Raw genomic sequence first — 27,978 nt, forward strand, 5'->3', positions numbered from 1 at the left:
GAGAGAAGGAAGAGGGGAGATATGATAGAGACCTACAAGTTGGTAAGGGGTTGTTATAAGATCAATGGTGAAGTTCTTCAGAGAATAGTGGGAGATCAGGGGAGAACCAGAGGTCATCCCTGGAAACTGTATAAAGAGGGTGTGAGTAGGGGAGTGAGAGGCAGGTTTTTTTCGTGCAGAGTTGTGAATGATTGGAATGCCTTGCCTGAGAGTGTGGTGTCTGCAAGGAGTTTGAGTGTGTTTAAGACACGGTATGGTGAGATGTGTGTGTGATAAAAGGACCTTCCAGATGAGTCTTTGACTCCATGAGGTCTTGGGTAATAATAATAATAATAATAGAAAACAATTTCTTGGAAAAAGTCTCTTCATATACATATTTAGGTCCTCTCACTGATCTAAACTGTGGACTCCAAAAGGAAATAAATAGAAGAGTTCAACTTGCCTGGATTGCATTCAGAAATTTGAAAAGCATTTTTCAAAACAATGATGGCCCACTCTGTTTAAAAAAGAAGATATTTAACCAGTTGATGACTGGAAGTATACACATATGGTTGTGAAACTTGGTCTCTAACAAAAACACTAACAAATAAACTAGCAGCAACTGAAAGAAAAATGGAGAGCCTGTGCTAGGCATCACATCAAAATATAAGAAGCGAAACACCTGGATAAGAAGCCAGACTTGTATCACTGACATCATTCTTCACCACAAGCAACTAAAATGGAAATGGGCTGGACATCTATCCAGAAAAGAAGATGAGTGATGGACCACCATACTAACGAACTGGATTAAAAAAAGAGTGTTGGTAAACAAGTTCATGACAATTAAAACAAAAGGGATGCAAGACTACATAGACAGACCAACAAGAGGGACCTGAATTCATGCCTGACTTTACCAGATATATGATGAATACAAAAACCATATATAAATGAACAGGAAACATGCTGTTATGTATTCGACGTGTTGATGAACCACACTCGGAAGACTACATTCAAAGCTACATCCAGTAACATCAGTCATACTAATGTGGTCCATGGACCACACTTTGAGAACACTGCTCTAGAATATCATTGCCACTTTTTTTTCCATGCGGTGCTCTCTGAACTTCAAATATCACTATCAAGTATTATACAATGATCCTTTGTTGCTTCGACTTTCTCAAGTGTAGTTCTGCAAACAGAAAATGCAGCTTCTCATCTGTGGATTCCAGAATTCAAAACCTTATATTTATCTATGCACATTATTTCCACTGTTATTCGTCATCTATATGGATTGCATTATGCAGTAAAGTGGCATTAGCCCTGAAATCTAAACTGGAGATATTCAACTGAGCTGTTTACTTTACAAAGACTATGACAATAGGCAGGAACATTGAAAACATCAAATGCCTCTTGAATGGGGAATGTATAGAAGAAGTAAAACTTTTCAACTGTTTAGGCACAATTTTCAGTAAAAATAGCAAATTATATATGAAAATAGATAACTGAGTTAGCAGCTGGTATTGCAGGAAGTCAGCTGGATAAATGTATAAGGAATAAAAGAGAAATTTTCCGAAAATATTAAACTCTCTGTGTACAAGATGGTGTTTAAACCAATTTTAATTTGTAGATCTGAGAGTTGGCTTTTAAATAAAACACTTGATCAAAGACTGGAGACCATGGATATGTGAGTTTTGAGAAAAAATAGGGGTGCGAACAGATGGCATCAATGGCAACTTATATCAAAAATTAGGATATTAGGAAAAAACATGACATTGTTAGCATTCAGGAATTTGTACACAGAGCATAGCTAATAAGTGGTATGGTCACTTATGCAAAATGGAGGGGAAATTTTCACAGATCAGGCGTTTGCAGGTTGGCAGGAAAAAGACCAGAGAAAAACCAAAATCTAGGTGAAATGATACATCAAGAAGTGCCTAAGGAGAATGAAATATAAGATCTGATAATACTGGAGTCCTGATTGATAACAGATTAATTTGGAAAATTAAATTTTAATATATTTCTATATTTCAGCAACATCACGTTGCCATTTTCAAGAACTTAAGTACAAGACACGTGCATGCAGGCACAACAAACAGTAAGTAAGGAAGAAGTAGGAAGCTCATTATTTCTCCTAAAGTCCTGATGGTGCCTTCTAGCGGGCAATGTTGGTAATAAAATAATATTCTTGGGCGATTGGGCTGAAGGTCTTCTGATGTAGGTTTCCCAAATTTGAGGAAGTCTCATGCAGCCAAATTTGTTGACGTTTGGATCGTTTCTTAGGGCTGAAGCTGATTCCATGAAAAGCCTTTCATATCTGTATTTGCTACGGTGTATTATCCTGGCTTTCTTCCACCATATTCTATGGCAGGTATCCAGAGCATGGTCAGCAAGACCCGAGTGGCTGTATTGGTGAAACCGGATGTAGTCCTTGTGTTCTGAAATTCTGCTGTCCTACTTTGGCCAAACAGGCAGGACAGCAAATATCAGAATTTGAGAACACAAGGACTACATCCGGTTTCACCAATACAGCCACTCGGGTCTTGCTGACCATGCTGTGGATACCTGCCATAGAATACGGTGGAAGAAAGCCAGGATAATACACCGTAGCAAATATAGATATGAAAGGCTTTTCATGGAATCAGCTTCAGCCCTAAGAAACGATCCAAACGTCAACAAATTTGGCTGCATGAGACTTCCTCAAATTTGGGAAACCTACATCAGAAGACCTTCAGCCCAATCGCCCAAGAATACCAACATTGCCCGCTAGAGGGCACCATCAGGACTTTAGGAGAAATAATGAGCTTCCTACTTCTTCCTCACTTACTGTTTGTTGTGCCTGCATGCACGTCTTGTACTTAAGTTCTTGAAAATGGCAACGTGACGTTGCCGAAATATAGAAATATATTAAAATTTAATTTTAATGTATATCCTAGTACGTTGTAATTTCCTTAAATTATATAGTGAAAAAAAGCACTATCATAATATGGCCGCCTGGTTGGCCGAGTGGTTAGTGTATCTGCTCTACAGCCAAAAGGCTGTGGGTTTGAATCCTGCCGTGATCACGGATGTTTGTGATTGTCTGTGAAAATACTAGTGGTGATGGGCAGTAGATAGCATTGGTGTAGATGATAACGATGATAGTTGGGTTCGTTGTAGTTGGTAGATTGGTGAGTGGTGGGGACGGAGAGTTGTAGAGTAGGTGCCCTTCCCCGATGAGTCTTTGGAATCCTTGGAGGTGTTACATAATAAAATAATGATATGAGGGTTGTTTGAAAAGTTTGGTAAATTTCCAATAGACGGCGATACAATCTGTTCATTCATACCAGTGTCGCATGTATCATGTTTTTCATGACCCTTGCCAAAATTTTAGCCACGTGCAACACATAGTTTTCATTTGGCAAACATTTAAAATATCCTTGTTTGCATTTTTCATAAAAATGGAGAAAAACGAGTTTTGTGCAGTGATAAAACACTTTTATTTGAAGAAGTGGACGGCCACGAAGATCAAAGCCGAGTTAGACACAGTTCATGGGGACTCTGCACCAGCATTAAAGACTATTTATTTTTGGATAAATGAGTTTAAACATGGTCATAAGTCCATCAAAGATGAAACGTGCTCTGGACGCCCGAATGAAGTCACTATGAAGGAAATGATTGACAAAATCCATGGCATTATTATGGAACACTGCCAAGTGAAAATGCATGAGATTGCTGAGACTGTAGGCATCTCAACTGAATGGGTGCATATCCTCACGAAAAATTGCACATGAAAAAGCTGTGTGTGTGATGGGTGCCACAACTGTTGATTGTCAATCAAAAACGCATGTGAAAAGAAATTTCAACAGAGTATTTGGTGATGTTTAATCGCAATTCACGGGATTTTTTTTTGCATCAATTCATGACTGTACACAAAACTTGGATCCACCACTACACACCTGGGTCCAAGCAGCAATCAAAACAGTGGACAATGCCCAGTGAAAGAGCACTGAAAAAAGCAAAGACCGTTTTGTCAGCTGGGAAGGTGATGGCCACTGTTTTTTGGATTCCCAAGGAATTATCATGATAGACTATTTGGAAAAGGGTAAGACAATAACAGGAGTCTATTATGTGTCATTGTTGGTCCGTTTAAAAGAAGAACCGAAGAAAAAATGGGCAAGATTGGGGCACAAAAAAGTGCTCTTTCATCAAGACTATGCACTGTCCCCACACATCAGCCGTCGCAATGGTAAAATTGCACAAATTGAGGTTCAAATTGGTTCCACATCCACCGTATTCTCCGGACTTGGCTCCGTGTGACTTCTTCTTGTTCCCAAACTTAAAAATTTGGCTCAGTGGAAAAAAATATTCTTCGAATGAGGATGTCATCAAGGCTGTAAATGACTATTTGGCATAATTTGACAAATCCTACTTTTTAGATGGGATGAAAAAAACTGGAAACTAGCTGGAACAAATGTGTAGACCTCGATGGAGACTATGTTGAGAAATAAAGGTTATTTTTTCCCAAAAAAAAAGTTTAACTTATTTTTTTACCAAACTTTTCAAATAATCCTCGAACCCTTGTAATATCATGTATGCTCCTCCTGAGGATACATATCAGGAATTTAATGACATTTACCTATATTAGACTAGCATCACCACTTATCTGCTCAAATTATCAGCCTATTCAATTCCTCCAGAAGAGTACACAGAAAAGAGCCATATATCAAGATTTTGCTGGGCAAAACTTTGATATATGACTCTTTTTTATTGGTCCTTTTTATTGCAGATGTGACAACGTAGATTCTCCATTTTCAATGCTGTCTTTTAATCTTATCAAAAGAGTGATCTGTTGTCCTATATTTATTGCTTTCAGAATTTCCTTGAGCTTGTTTAAGATCTTTAATCACTGACAGAAGCAAACTTGAAGATTTACAAGAGACTTAAACTTCGCATCCATCTTTTTCTCAAGACCCTCTCTCAAGACTTAATACTTCCTTCTTACTTAAAACATAAGTAGAAATCACAGTATTTTCTAGTTTTTCTGAAGGTTCATCTGTTTCAACTAGGTGAAACTTTTTTCCATGTGAGGGGCTGACATTCCTCATCAGATTCTACTCAGCTGATGTTATGTCTAGTACTTGTTCCACAGTATCAATACCCATTTTATGGACATTCATTTACAATTCAACCATTTTAAGTCATTTCTAAATTTAAAAAAAAATAAATACTGTTTTTCCAAGAAGTCTTTATCACAAGCCTTTTCATCAAATCCATAAATAGCATTTATGAGCCTCTTATAAATGTTTCCTTTGCTCCTTGAATATAGTGGTGAATTTATTATTGTTATTAATGTTTGATCTCCATGGAGTCAAATGATTGCAACAGGTCTATATTCTCTCATGCAATAAGATCATCAAAACTGTGCTTTAAACCTACTCACAGTTTCAGCACTCATCACACCTTCAGGCAATGCATGCCACTCACATTCAATTTCGCAAAGATCCTGCTCCCCTTATACAGCTTAAAGGGATGGTCTCTAGTTCTATCCTTTCTTCCTTATCATCTATGAAAAATCTCCTCCACCTTAATTCAGTAACATCACCCACTAACTCATATCTCAATTTTTTCTTCTTCTTATATTCACAAAGCTCTGTAAGTTGCATTCCCCCTCCCCAGTCTCTCCTCATATCTGACATTTCATAGACCTGACACTAACTCAGTAAACCTTTTCTGGACCCTATCCAATACATAATCATTCCCCAGAAAACCAGGTGACCAAATCTGCACACAGTAGTCCACAGGCAGCCTAATCAAAGCATTATACTAGGAAACCATAATCTCCTTTGCTTCTGTATGTCTTCCTTATTATTGCTATAATCTGTTGAAATGTTCTTACAATTTTAACATTGTGACCCTTAAACTTCGAGTCACTATGTATCATCATTCCCACATCCTCTATATCATCTCTACCACCTCCTTCAAAATTTTTCCATTAATTATATACACTGCATCCCAGCCTTGCCTATCAAATTTGAAGACCTTGCAATTTGCAACATTAAATTGATAGCTCCACTCATTTGCCCACTCATATAGTCTATTCAGATCTTCCTGGAAGGCCATAATGTCAACTTTACTTCTCTATCCAACTTAGCATCATTGGTCAACAGCTGCACATCTCCAGTTAAGCTGGTCCCAATGTCAGTTAACATACAAGTTAAACAATAGTGATCCCAAAACAAATCCCTGTGGCACTCCACTGGTAACCATCCTATTTTGGGATACCACTCCTCGATATACAACCTGCTGATACCTGTGTGACAGATAATCAGCCGTCCAACTCATTTGTCTGTTATCTAACCCCCATCTGTTTCAATTTAGCTACTAGCTTGTCATGTGGCAAACTATCAAAGGGCTTCGAAAAATCCAAGTACACAACTGTATGTGATCTTTCATTATCAAGTGAATCTGTTAGCTTGTTGTAATAGGTATGAAGACTGCTGAAACATGACCACTCCTTAACAAACCCATGCTGACCATCATAAAGAATACTGCTTTTAATCAACCTACATCTGAATTCTAGTCATCACCAAGTTCACTAATAACTTAACAACATCCATAGACATACAGACTGGCCTATAATTGGTAGCCTCAGTTTTAAACCCCCCCACCTTTGTGAAGTGGAACAATTTTTCCCACCTTCCATTCCTTTGGGACTCACTCTGTTGCATAACTCATACTAATTAATGATCCCTCTCTCACTCACAAACCCACTTCAATTCCTCTCTCACAGATTCAAGTTTCTGCCTTGTGCCTCTTCTACAGATACTTTCATGGACAGTGCTCTGCTGAACTGGCCACTATTATTCCTTCACTTTCCTCCAAAATCATTAAAACAAGAGCTACTGCTATCAAATACCCTTTTACAGTCCATCTTGAAACTCAGTGAACAAACTTTACTGTCTCCTGCTTCATTGCATCCACTTCTGTCCTTTGGAACAGTCTCCCCCACTCTGTCTTCTCTAAAAATTACAACCCTCAGTTTTTCAAGCAAAGTGTAAACAGACTCCTTCTTTCTTCCATTCCTCTTGCCCAAACCTGGCACTAATGTGCTATAGTTCTTGTGGATTAGATATTAAAAAAATGTGCCAAAGGTACCATTTAATCTATAGAGCATTCCCTGAAGACACATGGTGATATACTGTCAAATCCTACTGCCTTATTAATATCAAGTTTACTTAATTCCTCATATACTTCCTGCTCATTCATCATCAATCCCTCCTCCATCATACCCTCTACATTTCAGCTTCTCATGATATTGCTGTCACGAGGATGAAATAAACTGATTATTGAATACTACAACTATATCCTCCACATTGATTACCAATCTGCCAGTGTCATCAACTAGCATCATCTTCTCATAGTCATTTTTCCTTCTACTTGCCATATATCGAAAGAGCTCACTAGGATTTTTTTTTAACTTGATTAGCTAATTTCTTCTCATACTGCTCTACTCTTCTGCTGTCTTTGGTAAAGACGGCAAAAAAGTTACCTTTGTGGTCTGCTCATGTTGCAACTGATCTTCATACAACTGATCATTACCAACATTCATCTTATATTACCTCCACATTACCTTCTTCTTCCAGATTTCATACTTAATCTCTTCATGCATCCATTTTACTCCTAAATTTTCATCTTTGGAATATGCTCAGACAGTGCTGCTGTTAAATAGCTCTTGATCAATGCAAATGCAGAATATATCTCCTTCCTATTCAACTCATCTTTTCACAACATAGAACCCAGCTGTCTCCTAAGCTTTCCATAATCTCTTCCTCACAGAAGTTCCCATATGATCGGCTGTAATTCAGGTGATCACTTCATGGTCACCGTCAACAACTGGGAGAGGATCAGACACCCTGTTCATAACCATATTCTCTGATGATATAACCAGATCTAGGACTCTTAACCTTCATGGACCCTCCATTATGTACTGCCTAAGATTGTTGTCATTTAAGATCTCAAGAAATTCATTATCCTTATTCTCTGATGCTGTCTCTTCATTCCAATCAATATTGTCATAGTTGAAATCACCCATAATGATCACACTTTGCTTGCTCACCAAGCCAAGTTGCTTATACTCTTTGTCTCCACCTTCCACATTCCCTGGTCTGCAGCAAAACTCCACCATACATCTCATTCTATCAACCTCTACTTCACACCATGCTGATTCAAAACCATTGCCACTTTTTTCTACTTGTGTTTCAACCTTGCACAAACAAAATTCCCCTGTAAAATCTCGCATGATAAGTTATTCTATAACTTATCATGCTCAATTTTACATGGGTCTTCAGTCAGAATAATACATAAGATATAATGTAAAGTTGATGTAAAGTATATATGAGAAATTAGTTATTATAATGTATAATATATGTATGAGTTTTATTTTTAGAGGGACCTGTGGCATAGTATAATTATTAAAAACAACACGTAAGTCCACAGTAATAACTTTAATTAATAAATAAGGTAGATATTTCGTACTAAAAATAATAGTACATTCAGTGTTACAAACAGATAGGAATAGAATTCAAGTAATGAATATTCGGTGGATCACCTATTAAACTACAATGTCGTCGTGAGCTAGGAAATGAAAGAAATTAATAAATAATTCATATTTAAGATAATTAGTTTTTTAATGATTACATAAAGTAAAAGTCTCCCAGATCTTTGAGAGAGAGAGAGAGAGAGAGAGAGAGTGAGAGGCAATCATTTCGATTTAAATTCGGTCGGTGTAAAAAAGCTTCACAACTTTCTTTAAAGAGGCGTTCATATTTGAACCTGCATCTATGAAGTAGAATAGCTTAATCCCACTATATATTATGGGTAGTGGTAATACTGTGTTGTGCTAGACCAGACTTCTGAGGTTTGTTGTAATCAATATAATACTGATGTTCTTTAATTCTTTTTTCCACAAAACGGCCAGTTTGTCCAAAATAAGAAACATCGCATTCACAAAGAATTTTGTAAACTGCCATGGGCGGCCCTCTGTCTCCACCTTTGGCAAACTATTTTTTGAAACAATTCGAAGAGACTATATTTTCATCCATTCACCCTCAACCATCTCTTTGGTATCGTTATGTCGATGATGTTTTTGCCATTTGGTCACATACTGAAGATGAGCTTTCCACCTTTCTACAACAGATAAATAGCCTTCATCCTCATATCCAATTCACCATGGAAAAGGAAAATGCTGGTACTTTATCATTTTTGGACATCCTGCTTACTCGAATTTCTTCTGGTACCTTATCTACAAGCGTCTTTCGAAAGCCCACATTTACTGGCAGATACATTCATAAAATGTCTGCTCACCATACATCTCAAAAATTTGGCATTCTTAAATCTCTAATTAATAGGGCACATAAAGTTTGCTCTTCTCCAGAAATCTTACAACAAGAACTTTCCATCATTAAAAAGTTAATGGTATCTAATAATTACCACCCTAATCAAATCCAACAGATAATTGAATGTTATGTTCCAATACCTAAAGTTTCTTCAACAGTTCACAGAATTCCAATCCCCTACATTCCAGGAATCTCAGAACCTATAGGTAGAATTTTAAAAAAGTACCAATTGATTCCCACTTATATTCCTATCAACAAAATTTCTTCCTTATTGCCTTCTACAAAAGATAAACTGTCATCTCTGTCTTTGGCTGGCGTTTACAAAATTCCTCGTGAATGCAATGTTTCTTATTTTGGATGGAAAAAAGAATTAAAGAACATCAATATTATATTGATTACAACAACCCTCAGAAGTCTGGTCTAGCACAACACAGTATTACCACTACCCATAATATATAGTGGGATTAAGCTATTCTACTTCATAGATGCAGGTTCAAATATGAACGCCTCTTTAAAGAAAGTTGTGAAGCTTTTTTACACCGACCGAATTTAAATCGAAATCGTTGCCTCTCTCTCTCGAAGATCTGGGAGACTTTTATTTTATGTAATCATTAAAAAACTAATTATCTTAAATATGAATTATTTATTAATTTCTTTCATTTCGTAGCTCGCGATGACATTGTAGTTTAATAGGTGATCCACCGAATATTCATTACTTGTATTCTATTCCTATCTGTTTGTAACACTGAAGATGTACTATTATTTTTAGTATGAAATATCTACCTTATTTATTAATTAAAGTTATTACTGTGGACTTACGTGTTGTTTTTAATAATATGTATGATTTGATATTACCTGTACAACAATTGTGCTCAACATAAAGGAAAAGAATTATTCTTTCTTAAAGTGAAGAGTCAGCAGAAAAGTTGCCTATATTAGTAAAGAAGGAAAGGAAAGCCCTGAAAGGAAAAGTCGCAAAGACTCACAAAGGTTAAAAATCATCAAGAACAAAGATTTTGGTAAAGGCACGTGAAAGTGATGTCGACACGCCTGAGGATAAGCACGAAAAAGGCGGAAGTAAAGACAAAGAAAGGAAAGGATATTTAAACGACCAGTGAGTAGGAATCGGGGTTCCTGGGTGTTCCCAGAGTTCAGAAGTACAGAGGTTGCTGTGCTCTCAGCAACCACTGGCATTTGTGACCGGGAACTGAAGGAGAGGTCTTGCAGATGAAGTCCAGATCTCCCCAGAAATTTTTCCTATAAAAAAGGCTTCCGGTCATCAACTACAGAGAAAAGAAAAGGAAGGATATCACTCATAATTCCCATCAAGCCACCATTAAGGATGAAATGCATTGCAGCGACGTTCTAGTGAGAATGAGAAATGTCCTTATCAAAACAGAAAAATTAGATATCCTAATGGAACTTTTGCTGAATATAATGGACTGTTTGTAAAGGAAGATCTGTGAGTAGCTGTGATAAGTTGATACTCTTGTGCTATGGATATATACAACTGTGAGAAGGTATGCAATAAGTTATCTTAATTGTGTATAATACTGTATTGTATAATAGCATAGTGTATAGTACTGTGTTCTATAATAGTGCATGATATTCAAGATTTAAGATAGGCTAGGGAAGTGTAGCCATAACTAATTGTTGTTTCAAATGTACATGCATTTCTTAGAATAAATGACTTGTAAACAAACACGCTGATCTGATACTTGTCAATGTACTATCTCCAAAAAAATATCACGAACCGGTATGCTAGTAGGAATTTTCCCCGACTAACCTAAGTGTTAAGTAAGATAATGGGAAATTTCTGTTCAACTTATGAGCCCCTACATTGCCGTTATTCCACATTTCAATCCCTCACTCTTGGAAGTACAGTCTGGCTGGTGCAGTCGAAAAACAAATAAATTTTGCCAGACTGAAGAGCGTAAGGGACTGAATAAGTCGTAGATATATGGCTGGCAGTAATTAGAATTAAAGCCAGTCATATGTAAGAAAAAGATTAGGGCAAGGCAGAAAATGGGGGAATATCAATTAAGCGTGAGTTTAAAAACATAAAGGAAAAACTTTAGCTCTATGTAGTACGTACATTACAACAATAAAACTATTACAAAATTTTACACCCCTGCTATCATCAGAAGCACTCCCCATCCCTTCTTGCCTTTTCTGTATTCATTAAAAACATCATATCCCTCAATTTCTATTCTTATTAGAATGTCACGAAGCATAGGTTAGGCTTGTACCATGAATATCATTTAAGTATTTCTGGTTTCTTTCTGATATTCATCTACATTAAGTATGAGAAATTCTAGTTTCTCCAAACTATTAAAATCCGCTACATTACTTTCTCTTAGCTTTATCTCATAAATAAGACAAGAGAAATTTAATACAAAAGAAATATTGTTTAATTAAAACAACTATGTAAATTAATTATTTACATAAAATTCATAAGAGATACACTGTCTCTCTTACACTCACATTTAATTTCAGAAATTAAAAAATAAAACTAACAAACAAAACAAAGAAAACAAATTTCTTTGTAAATTCCTTCTAGGATTAACAACTCTGGCCTTTCCAACACAATCAATTCACTCAATTTCTAAATGAGAGCCATCTCACTAATTCCAAATAAAGAGACTTGTCATATTGCAGGACTTCAATGTAAACAACACTGGAAAAATTAACTTGATTCAGAAAGTTATCCATGAAGAGAAAATACTCTTAATGGATAACTGTTAGCTTTACAGTTCTCTAAAAAAAATTTCATTACATGAATTCAGGTCCTTTCTTTGTCTAGTCTTCAGTATTCCGTAATACACGCAAGCTATCATGAAGAACATTGTTTAGAAGAAAAATAATTTTCTGCCTGAAATAAAATTTCTGTCTTCAATTTCTCTGTTGACAAGAACAAATGCAGGGTCAAATAAACGAACACTAGATCAAAACTAGTACTGGAATTTACTCCTTCCAAACTTGATCCTTTTAAAATAAATAATATTAGAGAACTTCTAGATTTTTAACTTCTGGTGGTCATACACCATTTGAAAGAATACATACTATCAGATAAATTTATAGGTCTCCAAATACATTCCAATAACTCTTTCTCTTCACTAAATGGAACCCACATTCACTTCTTCTCATTCTAATCTTCACACCAACCACAAACACATGTTGCTTAGCTGTCCTGATGCTTTAAATATATGTGCAATGCATGCACTAGCTTCAACCCGCTGGTATAACTCAATAGTGCTCTCTTAGTATAGGTAGAATGAAACAGTTTCGTTATACAGTTTCACTTTATTTAAAGTAAAATAGTGATAGTTTCTTGATATCTGTCGGCCAAAATGTAGTGCAGTTCTTGAATTTATTATTATCCCAGGATCACCAAGATTCATCATGGAAGGTATCTTTATCATACAAACAACTCATCACACCATACCTTAAATATATTCAAATTCTCTGCAGCACCACACTCTCAGGTAATGCATTCCAATCACTGACAACTCTCCATGCAAAAAACTTGCTTCTTATTCCCTCACACCCTCCAGGGATTACTTCTTGTCCCCCCCCCCCCCACACACACACATCATCTTCCACCACTTTATGAAAAACTCTGCAACAGTAATCCTATAACAACCCCTTCCCAACATGTATGTCTTTTCAAAATTTGAAAGACTTCTTGAAAAACTTGAAACTATCAACTCTGTATGTTGTCCATTGCTATTATAAAATGTTGCTGAAGTTTTTTTTAACACAAACTAAAGTTACACAACTGTTTATTAACAACATTTTACAAAATGATTTATTGACATAATTCTTCATCCTCTTTGTCTAGACAAAGATAAGTAAAACTTGGATAAAGCACGAAACCAAGAACATAATTTCTTAGCATCTTTAATTTATAGTATAACCTAGTGATAAAACTTTCAACATCTATTTCTAATCCAGAGTATTTTAGTAATAACATGTGATACCTTTTTGAACTACTTGTGTATGGAAATATAACGTCTGCATTACTTCAACCTTAGTATCACTTCTATGTCTGGCTCCTACTGATGAGATATCCACCACTCAAGGCATCCTTGACTCCTTTCAAAATCACTATAGAAATCTGCTTGAAGACAATACTATTGTTGGAAATTATAACTCTTGGAGCATTAATGGGTTTCCTATTCATATCCAAGATGGGCTTGATAGACCCATTATGGCATCTGAAGTTAACACAGCCTATATAAAAAGAATGCCAAAAAAGAAAATCCCCAGGACCTGATAGTCTAGGGATAGAACTTCTGAAAGGCCAGGGATTTTATTCTTCCCATTCTAATTATACTATTTAATTATTTCCTCTCGTCAGGACACATACCAAGTGAATTTGTAGCAAGCCATACCATCCTCATCCCAAAACTTAATAGAGATCACACCGTAATCAGCAGGTGGAGACCTATTTCTCTATGTAATACTGACTACAAGATATTTTCCCACATTATCAAAAACAGACTCAAAGTGGGAATGAGATACATAATTAAAAGCACAAAGGTGTGTGGAGTTCCAGGCTGAGCAGTAGAATTTAATCTATTTCTGCTATAATCTGCTTAGTTAATACAAAAATCAAGTCGATGGCAGTATTATCAGTAGATCTTACTCAAGCATCCTTTTCTGTCCCACATAATCAAGCAAACTGGGGCAGGTAAAAAAAGCTGCTATCCGTTATCAAAGGATCCTATTCCAATTCAACCACCTGCCTCCTAGTTAATGGGTTCCTGTCAGACTTATTGTCAACTTCCTGTAAGAAAGGTTCAAGAATACACATGCTATGCGAGGAGTAACAGTTCCTTCAACAATGAAGGAAAATAAGGTATTAGCATATGCCACTGATGTAGTGGGCACTTTGAAGGATAATGATTCCATATATATATATATCTTTTGGTATTTTGAAAAAAATCTGCAAGATCAGTGGATTAACTACTAATGCAGCAAGACAAAATTAAAAGTTTTTGGAAAGTGGAATCTTGCAAGCATTCCTTTTGGACTAACCCCTAAGAGAGAGAGCCCCTCATTATACTTGGAATTCCCTTCTCCACTTATTGTCAGTTCAAGAGCTTATATACAAGAACTTTGAAACCTTAGAAGACTGGAAAATAGGGCCACTTTCCTATTCTTTTAAAATCATAGTACTCAAAACCATAATCTTTCCTGCTCAGTTGTACATAATAAATATTACAGACATCACAGAAGCTGAAGAAAAGCTTCAGAATTTAAAACCAGATAAAATTCCCAGAAATGTGATTTTCATCTGTGCACTCTCTCTCTGTGTTCACTGGGCATCTACAGATGCCGTATGGTCACTCTGATGCTCGATGATGTTCCACACTAGGCCTTGCCATGTAGTCCTGTTGTTTGCCCTTCTGGCAGCCTCAACTCTCTGAAGATCAGTCACTCCACACACACCATCCATCTCATTGATGGTCTACCCCTGCCTCTTTTTCCAGGAACTTTACCTTCTATTACTATTCTGAGAAGTCCTCCTTCCATCCTTTCTATGTGTCCAAAATATTTTAATTTTCTTCTGTCAATATCCTTAAGGAGCCTTAAAGTTCTACTATCTTTTCTAACACCTAACAGCCTTCTGTAACACCACATCTCAAAAGCAGATATCCATTTCTTATCTGACTTCTTTATGTTCCAAGTCTCGCATCTATAAGTTGCTGTTGGAAAAACAACTGCATCCAAAATCCTCAACTTTGTTCCCATGGAGATAGATCCATCCTTCCAGATTTTAGACAGGTCTCTGACTGTTGTTTTAGCCATTCCTAACCTTTTTCTGACATCTTCTGAACAGCAATTCTTCACATTAATAATGGATCCCAGGTACTCAAACTTGCTGACTTCCTCAATTCTTTCTCCATTAAGATACATTTGTTTCTCAAGAGCTTCTCTGTTTGTTTTTCCTTTGAGAACCATGATCTTTGTCTTGCTAGAATTGAGTTGAAGTCCTCTGTTATTACTGATCTTGTTAACTTTGTCAAGAATTCGTCCTAGTTCTTCCATGTCATTACAAAGGAGTACTGTATCATCAGCGTACCTCAGATTACTGATCAATCTACCTCCTATCGTAATTCATGTCTTGAGCTCATCCAATGCTTCACGCATGATGTCCTCTGCATATATACTAAACAAGTGAGGAGAAAGTAAACATCCTTGCCTAACTCCTTTTCCAACTTGAAGCCAGTCAGTCAATCCAACACCTGTTCTTACTGTGGCTTCTTGCTCCTTATACAAGTTGGCTATCAACCTGATAGTGTGTTGAGGAAAACCCATTCTTTTCATTCCTTCCCACAGTTTCACATGCTCAACACAGTCAAAAGCTTTAGAGTAGTCTAAGAAACACATTACCAGAGGGAGTCTGAATTCTTTATATTTTTCTATGATCTGTCTAAGGCAAAGGATCTGATCTCTGGTGCCCCTACCTTTCCTAAAACCTGCTTGTTCCTTGGGCATCTCTGCCTCAACTTTGGCCTGAATCCTATTTAGCATGATCTGTAATAAAATTTTGCTTGCATGAGATATCAAACTAATAGTTCTATAATTCTTGCATGCCTTCATATCACCTTTCTTGTGTAGTAGTATGAAAACTGACTTCTTCCAGTCTCTAGGCCATGATCCTGTCTCCCATATCCTTGTAATCAGTCTATGAAACACTCTTATCCCTCCATCTCCTGTGGCCTTAATTAACTCTGCTGGGATTTCATCTGCACCTGGGGTCTTATTGCTGTTGAGCTGCTTAACTGCTCTTTCAGCTTCATGCCTAAGTGGAGAAGATTCCAAATCAAAATTTTCTTGGTGGGAGGACTCCCCATTTTCTTTATCCACTCTGCTGTACAGTTCCTCACAGTATTCTTTCCATCTGTTTTTGATGATCCATTCCTGTCTTTGATGACATTCAATTTAGGCTTGAACTTGTGCTTTAAGTCACAAACTAAATAAAACATCCTTTTATAATTATGCCTTCTCATCTGGAACTCTATTTCTTCACATTTATTAGTATAGAACTTTTCATTATCCTGCTTGATGGCTTTTCTGATTTCTCTATGTAATCTCTTGTATTCTTCGGTCTCTGTGTCTCTTTGTTTTCCCAACCGCCTTCTTTTGATTAGTTCCCATGTTGAATCTGATATCCATGGGTCTCTTGGTTTTCTTATTGGGCCAAGATACGTCTTCGCTGTATCCTGTATTATCATCTTGACTCCTTCCCAAAGCATTTCTGATGAGATTTCCTCATTGGTCTCCAAAAAATCATCCAGCCGAGTTGATGTTTCTTCTGTGAATCCACTAGGAATTACTCTAACATCCAATCTAGTGGAATGTGCCTGACCTGGAAGTTTTCGGAGTCTTAGTCTTACTTTGGCTCTTACCAGCTGATGGTCTGTACCACAATCTGCTCCAGGACAAGTATGCACATCAGAGATGCTTGTCTTCCACCGCTGGAGAGCCAGGGTGTAATCAATCTGGTGCCTTGACCTATCAATGTTGGATATCCAAGTATAGGTCCGTCGTGGATGTTTCTGGAAGCAGGTATTGGTAATAAATAATCTGTTAGCACGGGCAAATTCCAACAGTCTTTCACCATGGGTGTTACGTTCACCCAGACCAAACATGCCACACTCCGGCCTGACTCTCATACTCTTTCCCACTTTTGCATTTAAGTCTCCTAAGATGTACAGTATGTCTCTCCTTGGTAGGCAGTCCAAAACAGTTTGCAAGTTTTCATAGAATTCTTCACTCTCTTCTTCAGGCCTATCCGTGTGGGGTGCATAAACTACCACAATTGATACATTGGTAGGCTGAGCCTTAAGTCTAATGGAGAGTATCCTATCATTAATGGGGTTATAACCAAGAAGGCTTCTTGCCTGAGTTGTCTTCAGTATCACAGCTACCCCATGATGTTTTGAGTCACCACCTGAGTAAATAACTAGCTTACCATCCTGTCTTTTGAAGTGACCTTCTCCATTCCATCTGGTCTCTGTAATTCCCAAGATGTTAATTTTATACCTATCCATCTCTTTACAGACAATCTCAAGAGTACCCATCTGTAAACCCCGGGCATTCCGTGTACCTATGTAAAATTCCTTTCTAAGATTAATCTTATACATTCTGTGTTGCTCATTCACGGTATCACTGACTTTTGATGGAGACTGTAATATACTTCTCGAACAGGACCCTCTGCCTAAGCCCTGAACGCGGCTCTGATTATTCTGCGCGACAGCCGATGCAGCATGAGATGCGTTATTAGGCACAATCATAGTAGCATTTTGGAGTGAAGTCACTGCAAGAAGAAAGTGGTAGGGTTGCAGAGTCCCTTTCCACATAAGATGAAATAGCAAAATAGGAAAGATTCACCCCTAGCCCTCGAATACTCTAATAGCATTGGGGGGAAGGTAGCAAGAAGAAAAGAAAGAAGGAAAGAAAAAAAAAGGGGAGGGACCAGTCTACAGATAATATAACAGATGTATATTACATGAAGTAAGGCATGGTCCAGCATCAGGTACCTCGGGTTTGCCATGCCCGTACTCACTAAAGTGAGCCCTTGAGCCCTTCTGTGCACTAAGTGATTAAAATAGATCAACCATCATGTAAAATCTAGTCACTTAATTAATTACCTGTACCATCGTCTACGCCGAACATAATCAGTAAAGCTTTTGTATGCATGATATTTTCGAGGAAAATCTATAGCATACTGCCATCCCTCACTATCTGTACCTCCAGGAGCCCTGAAGTCAACAGCCCAATCAGAAACCTGAAATGATTTATGGTTTTAATTCCTATGGATTATAATGAATCTCTTCAGAAAAGAAAAAGTAATAAGGCAATTATAAACTGCAAGTCTGTATGCAGTGTCCTATAATATTTGCTTTAATAATAGATAACCTGGTTTTAATTCATATGTTTTTTATTTATACTAGATGTATAAATTAATGATGCCAAGAAATTATATTGTTAGTTTCATCCTTAATAATCCAAGCGTAAGCAAACAAAAAGTTTGTGTGTGAAGCAACTTCAACGACTGGACTACTTGTATATAGAAGCTAATGAATTCACATCAATTGCCTTAATATCCCATAATGCATAGCACATATCCTTACAGACAAGTATAATGCCATGCATTATGGGAAGGGCAACTACCTAGACTGGTTTCGATCTTTATTGAGGTCTCATCAGTGGAAGTCAGACCCAGAAGTGATACCAAGGTTGAAGTAAGGCAGAAATCATATTTGATCAGACCTCAATAAAGGTCAAAACCAGTCAGGTCCTGACCTCTTCCCATGCATGATCAACATTCTTTCCTTGTAGCTTCTTATAACATGGCACTCGTTCAAGCTGCCACGAAGTTTGTCGTAATCACCAGCTTCATATTTCCACATAAACCCTTTCTTGATTGAAAATTCCACATGTTGAGCAACCTCCCAGAACATGAATGCATGGCCACTTCCTTCAATCAGAGTTAGTGTTGTTATTGTAGTTATAGACAGACCTTTCCGATACTACCAGATACAACACACTCAAATCCCTTAGTAACTCGTTAAATTACATTTCCTTCTTACTATGTGCTCTATCCTCCTTCCAATTTATATCTCCATAGTTGAAGTCATCCATAAATGCTTGGCTTGCACTCAGTGCACTAACCTGCTGACGCAGGAGATTCACATCTTCCTCTGGCCTTTCTGGTCTGCAACAGCAACCAACAATATATTTTGTCCTATTTGCCTCTATTTCACATGAATCATCTCCGTAAGATCTAGAAACCCCTCTTTTAACTTCAATTTTTTTTTTTTTTTGTGAAAGTTCTTCAGTTAATCTTTAATAATACCCTTTCTCCTTCCCTATTATCTCTATCTTCTCTGAAAGCACAATATCTCTTATATTCTATTCCATTCCTGTAACTACATCATTATCTGTCACTCAGGTCTCACTAATCCTGATCATTTTTGGCCAAGTTGAGCTGACCAATGACAAAAATTCCTCTCCTCTATTTCTGACATTCCTGTACATGCATTTCAAATCCTCTTGGGCCCACTGTTACCCTTGCATAATGTCATTATCAATTCCATTCAGGTTCAAAACCCAGGACACCATACCCAGCTGTTCATAGTCATTTCTGCACTTACACTCATTTTTTCCACATGTAACTAGACATTGGGGGATGAACTCTTTCATACCCTTTTTCTCTCTCTCACTCACTGCATATTTCTCAAATTTCAAATAATTTGTGCCCAGCAAATCAATCAACTCTTTCACTTCTTCCTTCTACAAACTAATCGCTTCACTAACATTCTTGATCTCTGCCTGGAAAACATGATATCTTGATTTTCTTATCAAGTAGGCTTATTATTCTTGAATCTTCATACAATACTTTCTTCTTCTTACCATTTTCTTGCACTTTTATACTTTTCCCATGTTAAACAAGATATTCACTGTATGCTCACAACTGTCAATTTTTAGAGAAAGACAACGTATACTGTTATATTAATTAAAAAACTTTAATGAATACTTACTATATTTCGGTAATGTTACATTACCATCTTCAAGGAGCATAAAATTAATGTTATGTGCACACAGGCACTAACACTGAACAAATATGGCTGAAGACAACAACTGAAGTCAGTCCTACAGTCCTAAAAGGTGCCACCTAGTGGGCTAAATTGGGTAGTAGTCTTGGTTGTTGGGTGTATGTGCTTCCTGATGTTCTAAGAATGACAGTTATGTATCACTTAGAACAGGGGGGGTCTACTGCGGTATTTAGAATTGTAAGATGCTTTCCAGATTCACAAGGAATGCAGCATTTGATACTTTACATAAAATCCTATAAAAATAAACAAACGCAGCTTTAAGAGCATAGGTAGGAGTCAGATTCATGATAAGTAAATACAATCAATACTTGAAAAAGATAATTTAATGAAGAAAACATTCATTTTTTTACAATGTCAATGGGCAACTTGGCAATGTTTCTTCCTTGACAAGCTTGTCGATGTTGCCATCAATTTTGGAAGTCGCTATGCGCAGAGTATTCTCGAGATGTTGGTTCGTAATCTGAGTTCTTGTCTTGGACTTCACATGCTTTATTCTGGAGAAGAACTGCTCACATAAGTATGTGATGAGCCCGGACGAGCCCTTTGTAAAGCCTGTGTAGCTCAGTGGATGTGGCGTTTGCACACCATGGCGCTTGACCGCACGAAGGAAGACTTCGTTTCGAATCTAGTCGTCGATTAGAGCAAATTTTTCTGAGCCTTTTTTCGACTGATTCCCGAGTTAGTCCGTCTCGGGCAACCGGGTTTTTTTCATGCTGAATAGTGTAGAGAATGAGTCCATGAGTGTGAACTTGAATGAAGTTAATAGTGGTAAAATATATGGTGATTCTATGATTAAGGGTATAGAGAGTGGTATGCATGAGGAGTGCTTGGCTGATGGTACAATAGAAAGAGTGGCTTTAGCAATAAAGAGAGGGCATGAAACAGACAAGATGATAGTTATGGTGGGTACGAATGACCTGAGAGGTAGTATAAATCGGGTAGGAAAAGATTTAAGAACATTATTAGATATTGTGAAGAGGAAAAGTGTCAATGGGAGAATAGTGTGTGTGCTGCCTCGTTTTGACAATTACGAGTTAAGTAGACGAGCAATGATAATGAATGATATGATTGCAAGAATGTGCAGAAAAAGAGGTCTGGAGTTTGTTGATGTTTGGAGTGTGTTTGAAGGAAAAAGGCAGTTGTATGCTAGAGATGGACTGCATCTTAACATGGAAGGACATAAGAGATTGAAGAAGTTATTGTTTTCTGAACAGGTTGAAGTTATTGGGCAGGGAAACTAATATTGAAAAGGTTGAGTGTAAGAGAGAGCAACTTTAGCACTGATTGTGTATTTATTGATCCTTATAGGCAGAATAAATTGCAGAAGAGAGGGGAAAAAAATCGGCATAGGACTACGGTAGTTAGTGACTTATATATCAGTTCTAAAGCCGGTACAAGATCTAGAGGGAATCTGCAATTTTTGTATACCAATGCTAGAAGCATTAGAAATAAGAGAGAAGAATTTTTGGCATTAGTCAGTGAAATCTCACCAAAAGTTGTAGGCATTAGTGAAACTTGGCTGTCAGCAGAAGATGTGGTCACTGGAATTGAATGTGATGGGTACAGTATTTTCAGGGAGGATAGAGAAGATAGAACAGGAGGAGGAGTACTGTTGATGATAGCTGATGTGTTGCAGCCAAAGAAAGTAGTATATCATGATGATAGACATGTGAATGAGAGTTCATTTGAGGCAGTCTGGTGCGAAATAGTGACCAACGCAACCAAATATACAGTTGGATGCTGCTATAGGCCAGGGAGTACAGGGGGAGATATTGAATTCATGCATCAGCAACTTAGTGCAATGAGTGAAGGCTTAGTGATTATTATGGGGGATTTTAATTATGGTGATATCAATTGGAAGGAGGAAATATCACGTAGCAAAAAGGAAATGGAGTTCATACATCTGCTACGAGATAATTACTTGAAACAGCACGTAACTGAAGGGACACGTGGTGTGAGAGTGTTGGACCTGGTTATTGGTTCAGAGGTTATATGCATAAGTAAGGTGACCTCGTTACCTCCAGTTGGTGAAAGCGATCATGTGGTATTGACTTGGGAGGTTGCAAAATCTGTGGATTTTTCTATTAAGAAGGGGTATGTACGGAACTACAGGTTAGGCAATTATAACAAGCTTCGGAGTGAGCTTGCAGCCATCCCATGGCAGAACATATTGCAAGGGAAAGATGTTAGCAGTGCTTGGGATAAAATCAGCGGGTATCTGAGGAAAGCAATATCAGATTGTGTCCCCATGGTCAGGAGGTCAAACAAGGCAGGCATTAGATGGATGAGCAGTAGTATCAAGCTTGAACTACAAAAAAAGAAAATGTTATGGAGAATTTACAAGGAGAAGGGCGATCAGGACACCCATGAGCAGTACAAGGCTCAAGCTAGGAAGGTTACCAGCATAGTAAGAAAAGCTAAATCAGATTATGAGAAGACCTTAGCCAAAGAGATCAAGGGTAATCCCAAAGAGTTCTTCCGCTATGTGGCAAGTAAGAGGAAGAATGACTTCGGAAGGATAACCTTAGTGGGTGCTGATGGTATTGAGGTGACAAAATCAGATGTAATAGTCGAGTTACTGAGTGATCACTTCTCAAAAGTCTATCACCCAAGTGAGGATATCTCTATACCTATAGCAATACCTAATGTGAGAATTGAAGCTAAAGAATCAGAGGTATTAAATATATTGCGAAACTTAAATGCAAACACTGCGGTAGGCTTAGATGGAATATCAGCCCGGGTGTTGCGTGAATGTGCAAATGAATTGTCAACCCCTCTTACCTGGATATTTAATTTAAGTTTGAACTCTGGTATGGTTCCTAGGGAGTGGAAGTTAGGCAAAGTGGTTCCTTTGCATAAGGGTGGCTCTAAAACTGCAGTATTGAATTACAGACCAATCACCATCTCAGGAGTAGTGGTAAAAGTATTGGAAAAGTTGGTTAAAGACAAAATTCAAGAATGGGTGGATCAGGATATGATACTCTATAGAGGCCAACATGGTTTTGTTAAAGGTAGATCCTGCCTTAGCAATCTATTAACTATCCATAATAGAATAACATCAGAGTTGGACAAAGGAACTGGCTACACAGTGGTACTTCTGGATTTTGCTAAGGCTTTTGACAGGATACCCCATAGAACACTGTTACGCAAATTGGAGCAGATGGGAATGGATATTAAATTGGTGATATGGATAGGAGAATGGCTCAGGGAGAGATACCATAAGGTGGTGTATGGAGGAGCCGAGTCCAGAATGAGGCAGGTGACCAGTGGTGTGCCTCAGGGCTCTGTGCTTGGGCCAATGTTGTTTAATTTGTATATAAATGATATAGGAAACGGCTTAAAGGGAGATATTCAGTTGTTTGCTGATGATGCAAAGTTGTGTAGTGCAATAAAAAATCAAGCTGATGTTGAAAGTTTGCAGGAGGATTTAAATAAGCTGGTAAAATGGGCAAAAGAAAATGGATGTCAGTTCAATGTGGAAAAGTGTAAAGTCTTGCATTTTGGGATTAAAAGATTACCAGCTGTGTACTACATAGATGGAAAGGTACTCCAAGAGATTGATGAGGCTAGGGACTTAGGGGTATTGGTAGATAAGGAGATGAAGTTCAGAGGACACATTGCTAAGGTGTCCAAGACTGCACATAGGATTACTTGGTTGTTGAGGAACACACTGACATCCAGAGATAAAGAGGTTATTATTCCCCTTTATAAAGCATTGATACTTCCACATTTGGATTACTGTGCTCAGGTCTGGTCACCTGGATTCCTTGGAGATGAGGAGGCTGTGGAGAGGGTTCAGAGAAGAGTGACCAAGTTGGTGAGTGATATAAAAAATGCTCCCTACATTGATAGATTGAGAGCGTGTGGATTGCAGAGATTGGCTGATAGGCGAAGAAGAGGGGATATGATAGAAACATTCAAATTACTAAAAGGTTTTTATAGGATTGATGCAGGGGAAATGTTTCAGCTGTGTGATAGTGATGGAAGAACAAGAGGTCATCTCTGGAAATTAAAGAAGAGTGTGGTTAACAAAGGTGTCAGAACAAGGTTTTTTGCCTGGAGGGTGGTGAATGAGTGGAATTCATTGCCTGACTTTGTTGTGAGCTCTTCATCTGTAAATGAATTCAAGAAGAGATATGACAGATATTGTTTTGCTAGTTTGGGTCTCCCGCGATGAGTCTACTGACTCCATGGAGATACCCGTAATAATAATAATAATGTGCTTCTTAACAAAGCATACATCTTCAAAGCATGCCGACGAAGATTAGGGAATGCGTCCTCAGAAATGTAGTCTTTGTAAAATGTAAGCAAGGATACATTGAATAATTTTTCTCTCAAAGAAGAGTTGTTTTGGAGTTCAAGCAGCTCGATTTGTACTGAGCCTGGTATTTTGCCAGATTGACACTGAATGGCATTGAAAATAAATCTAAAGAAGACTTGGTTACGAAAGACTGTTGGTTACAAAAATCACTAAATCTCTCTTTGAACTCACTTCACAACACGGCTAATTTTGTAGCGTATTCATCAAGAGACGAACAGTTGAACTCAGCGAGAAGCTAAAAATGAGTTAAGTCTTTTTTTTGCTAGTTGTGCCTCCCCAAGTTTGAGCTTCGCCACAAAAGCTTTGATGTGATCAAACAAGGTGTGCACCAGTTGATCTTTGGATTGTAGCCGTGTATTCAGGTCATTCATATGCAACGAGATGTCAGTCACAAAGGCAAAGTCTGTCATCCACCTCGGATCATTAAATTCTGCAATCGGATTCCCCTTGGTTTACATGAACTGCTGTATTTTGCTCCTTAAGTCAAAGACTCTTAAGAACCTTCCCTCTGCTTAACCAACACACATCACTATAATAAACCACATCGCCGTGATCTGTTTCGCACTCTTGGGTCAAAAACTCTTGGAATTGACGATGATTCAATCCTCTTGGCCTAATAATGTTGACGACAGTCACAAATACCTTTCATGACATTCTCAAATACAATAATTTTGATGCACAAATTCTCCTGGTGGATTAAACAGTGGTGATAAAAACGAAATCTTTTTCTTCTAGTTCCGGTTCTTTCCGTAGCAGCGCAACAAACCCTTCGTTCTTTCCCACCATAGCAGGGGCACCATCAGTTACCACACCCTCCAGGTTGGTTAAGCTGAGGTCGAAAAGCTGGAGCATTTTCTTGGCAGCTTCAAGAATATCAGTGCCTTTTCGTTCCCTTCACAGGTACGAGTGCTAGCAGTTCTGTCATATTGAATTGTTGATCAATGCCACGGACAAAGATAGCCAGTTGTGCTGTATCCTTCACATCTGTGATCTCATCTAAAGCAAGTGAATATGACGTATATTTGGACGACTGTTTTTTTTTTAAGTTCTTTCAATGTCATTGGCAAGATCTTCGACACGTCATGCTACAGCTATCCCAGATAAAATCGGTTTTTTAAAGACTTCCTTATTATTTGGGCACAGAATATCCCCAGCAGCGATGAGACACTCTTTCAGAAATTCGCCGTCCAGGAATGCTTTTGATTTTTTAGCAATTTTTTCAGCTATTACATAACTTACTTTGACACACGCTTCGCTCTCTTCCCTCTGCCTTTTAAATGTACTCTGCTGGCATTTTAAATCAATTTGGAGATGGTTCACTTTGTCCACACAAAGCCACAAAAATTCGTAACTTTTTTGATACTGACACTGACTCATGGCAAATTAAACACACTGGCTTATCATCGATCAGCACAAAAAACTACAAATTGGTCCACTTTTCATTAAAAACCCGATGAGAATCACTTGATTTACGCTTTTTACTCGTAGACGCCATAGTGATGGAAGGTGAACCCAATAAATGATCCAAACAGGTGTGTAATGGTTATTATCCACTGAATATGTCTCACACTAATGAAAAAAGTCTGGCAATATAAAACCACAATAGGCTATGGCTGACACAACAAACCTGCGTGCGCTTATACACGAATATCACACTGTTCACGACTGACTGACTGTGGATGAGATCCTCTTGTATTTATATGAAAATAACAAAGTATCGAGAACCTTCGAGATGTATCTTCATTGAAATTATAAGGCACTAGACAGCGCACTCGAATGAACTACTTCTTCAGCCATCTACCTGCGACATTAGTACTAGTACTTAAGTACCGCATGGGCTGGTAGATGGTTGAAGAAGCATGTCTATTTAATATTTATTTTTATAGGATTTTATGTGAAGTATCAAATGCACAGCATTCCTTGTGAATCTGGAAAGCATCTTACAATTCTTAATTATTTAATCCCGTTTTAATGTTAAGTAGTTATTTTTTCAAAATGGCCGGTGGGCCACAGCAAAGAGCTCCATGGGCCACAGGTGGCCTGCAGGCTATGCATTGAAGACCCCTGAAGAACAGCCCAACAACCAAGACTACTATCCAAACTAGGAGGCAACTTTTAGGGCCGACTTCAGTTGTTGTCTTCAGCCATCTTTGTTCAGTGTTAGTACCTGCGTGCACATATCATTAATTTTATGCTCTCTGAAGATGGTAATGTAACATTACCGAAATATAGGAGGTATTAATTAAAGTTTTTTGATTAATATAAAAGTATACACTGTCTTTCCGTAAAAATTGACAGTTATGTATCACCAACATATAAGTTTATCTACAAGAATCACTTATGGTCATCCCATATGTTCAAAGTAATCTTTGAGTATACATCCAGGATATGTAGAATTGTTAAACATTCAGGATATGCAAGCATTTGTCTTTTTCACATTCAGTAGAGAATAAGCCAGGACAATTCCACTCATGGCAAGTGTTCCAGCATTTGTCTTATTTAATCAGGATGATCTGCAGAGGTTCATAAGGAAAAACAGAAGAACATAAGAAATACACAGGTATTGTGAACAGAGATCTTAGACCTGCAGAATTGCAACTGTTTTCACACATGCATGAGCAGTAGCATGCATTATTACTGGTCTAATGCTGATCTGCTTAAAGATGCAATTATTCTCTTTTATATGTGTAGTTGTTTCTGGAAGATATGACGAAAATGCCAACATTGATCCCAACCTTTACGAACTTCCACTTCACTATAGTAAGTGGCTTCACCCCAGCTAAGAAAACGTATAATAATGAGAAGGAAATGCCAGCTGTGCTTTCATAGTATACTACAGACAATCAATCATACAAGAACATTGATTCAAACAATCAAGCAGGACAATCTGCCACAGTTAAATCGTTGTCATATCTCCAAGAATTAGAACTCAACACCTCTCATCAAAAGACCACAACAATTTATAGTGACAGTAAAATCACTATACACCCAATTAAAACAACCACCTAGCAATAACAGAAAAAACATGAAATTTGGTAAGGAATCTCACTCCAGAGAGATGAGAAATTAGGTTCTGCTGGGGGAAGGCACATTGGAGTAGCAGGAAACAAGAGAGCAGATGAGAGCCAAGGAAGCAGCTATTAATGAACACCTAGAAATAATTTACAAAAAGTAATCAAAATCAGCTATAAAAACACTTGCAGAAGAAATAAGCCTACATCTGTGGGCAGCAGAATGAAAACCATCTAAAAATGGTTCGACCAGAAAGGAATTCGTACCGACTATCAAGAGCAGACTTCAACTGAAAGTAGACAACATTCTCCATTCTGACTATAATATTAATGGGACATGGAAAATTAAGACACTACCTACATAGATTCCATATTCTGGAATTGCCATTCTGCATCTGTCATCCACATGTTCAACAGATTGTCAACCACCTGCTCTTTGATTTTCAGTTACTGAACTCCATCTAGATGACTTACAACATATCATCACTTCAGGAGATGAATGTCTGGTGTCAAAACAGAAACTTTTCCAAAATTATTATTCAAAATGATGTAATTTTGCTAATAGGATCAGTTTTCAGTTGTTGTAATGTAATATAAATGACTCATAATGTCAGGATTATATAGTGTAAATATATGTAGATTGAAATATAAATGCAACTATT

At 37.6% G+C, this 27,978-nt stretch overlaps 1 protein-coding gene across 2 annotated transcripts in view; it reads right to left on the reverse strand.

Moving 5' to 3' along the window:
- The window catches only part of Pex23 (tectonin beta-propeller repeat-containing peroxin 23), a 693,418-nt gene that overhangs the window by 153,996 nt on the left and 511,444 nt on the right, over nt 1-27,978 (reverse strand). For both annotated transcript variants that reach the window (XM_090398408.1, XM_090398409.1), the window contains exon 16: nt 18,017-18,153. In XM_090398408.1, coding sequence (XP_090254534.1) covers nt 18,017-18,153 — 137 coding nt within the window. The remainder of the gene's footprint in view (nt 1-18,016; nt 18,154-27,978) is intronic.

The sequence above is a fragment of the Typopeltis vanoorti genome, chromosome 9 (assembly GCF_054136105.1).
Source record: "Typopeltis vanoorti isolate ZY-2024b chromosome 9, IOZ_Tvanoo_1.0, whole genome shotgun sequence".
Lineage (NCBI taxonomy): Eukaryota > Metazoa > Arthropoda > Arachnida > Uropygi > Thelyphonidae > Typopeltis > Typopeltis vanoorti.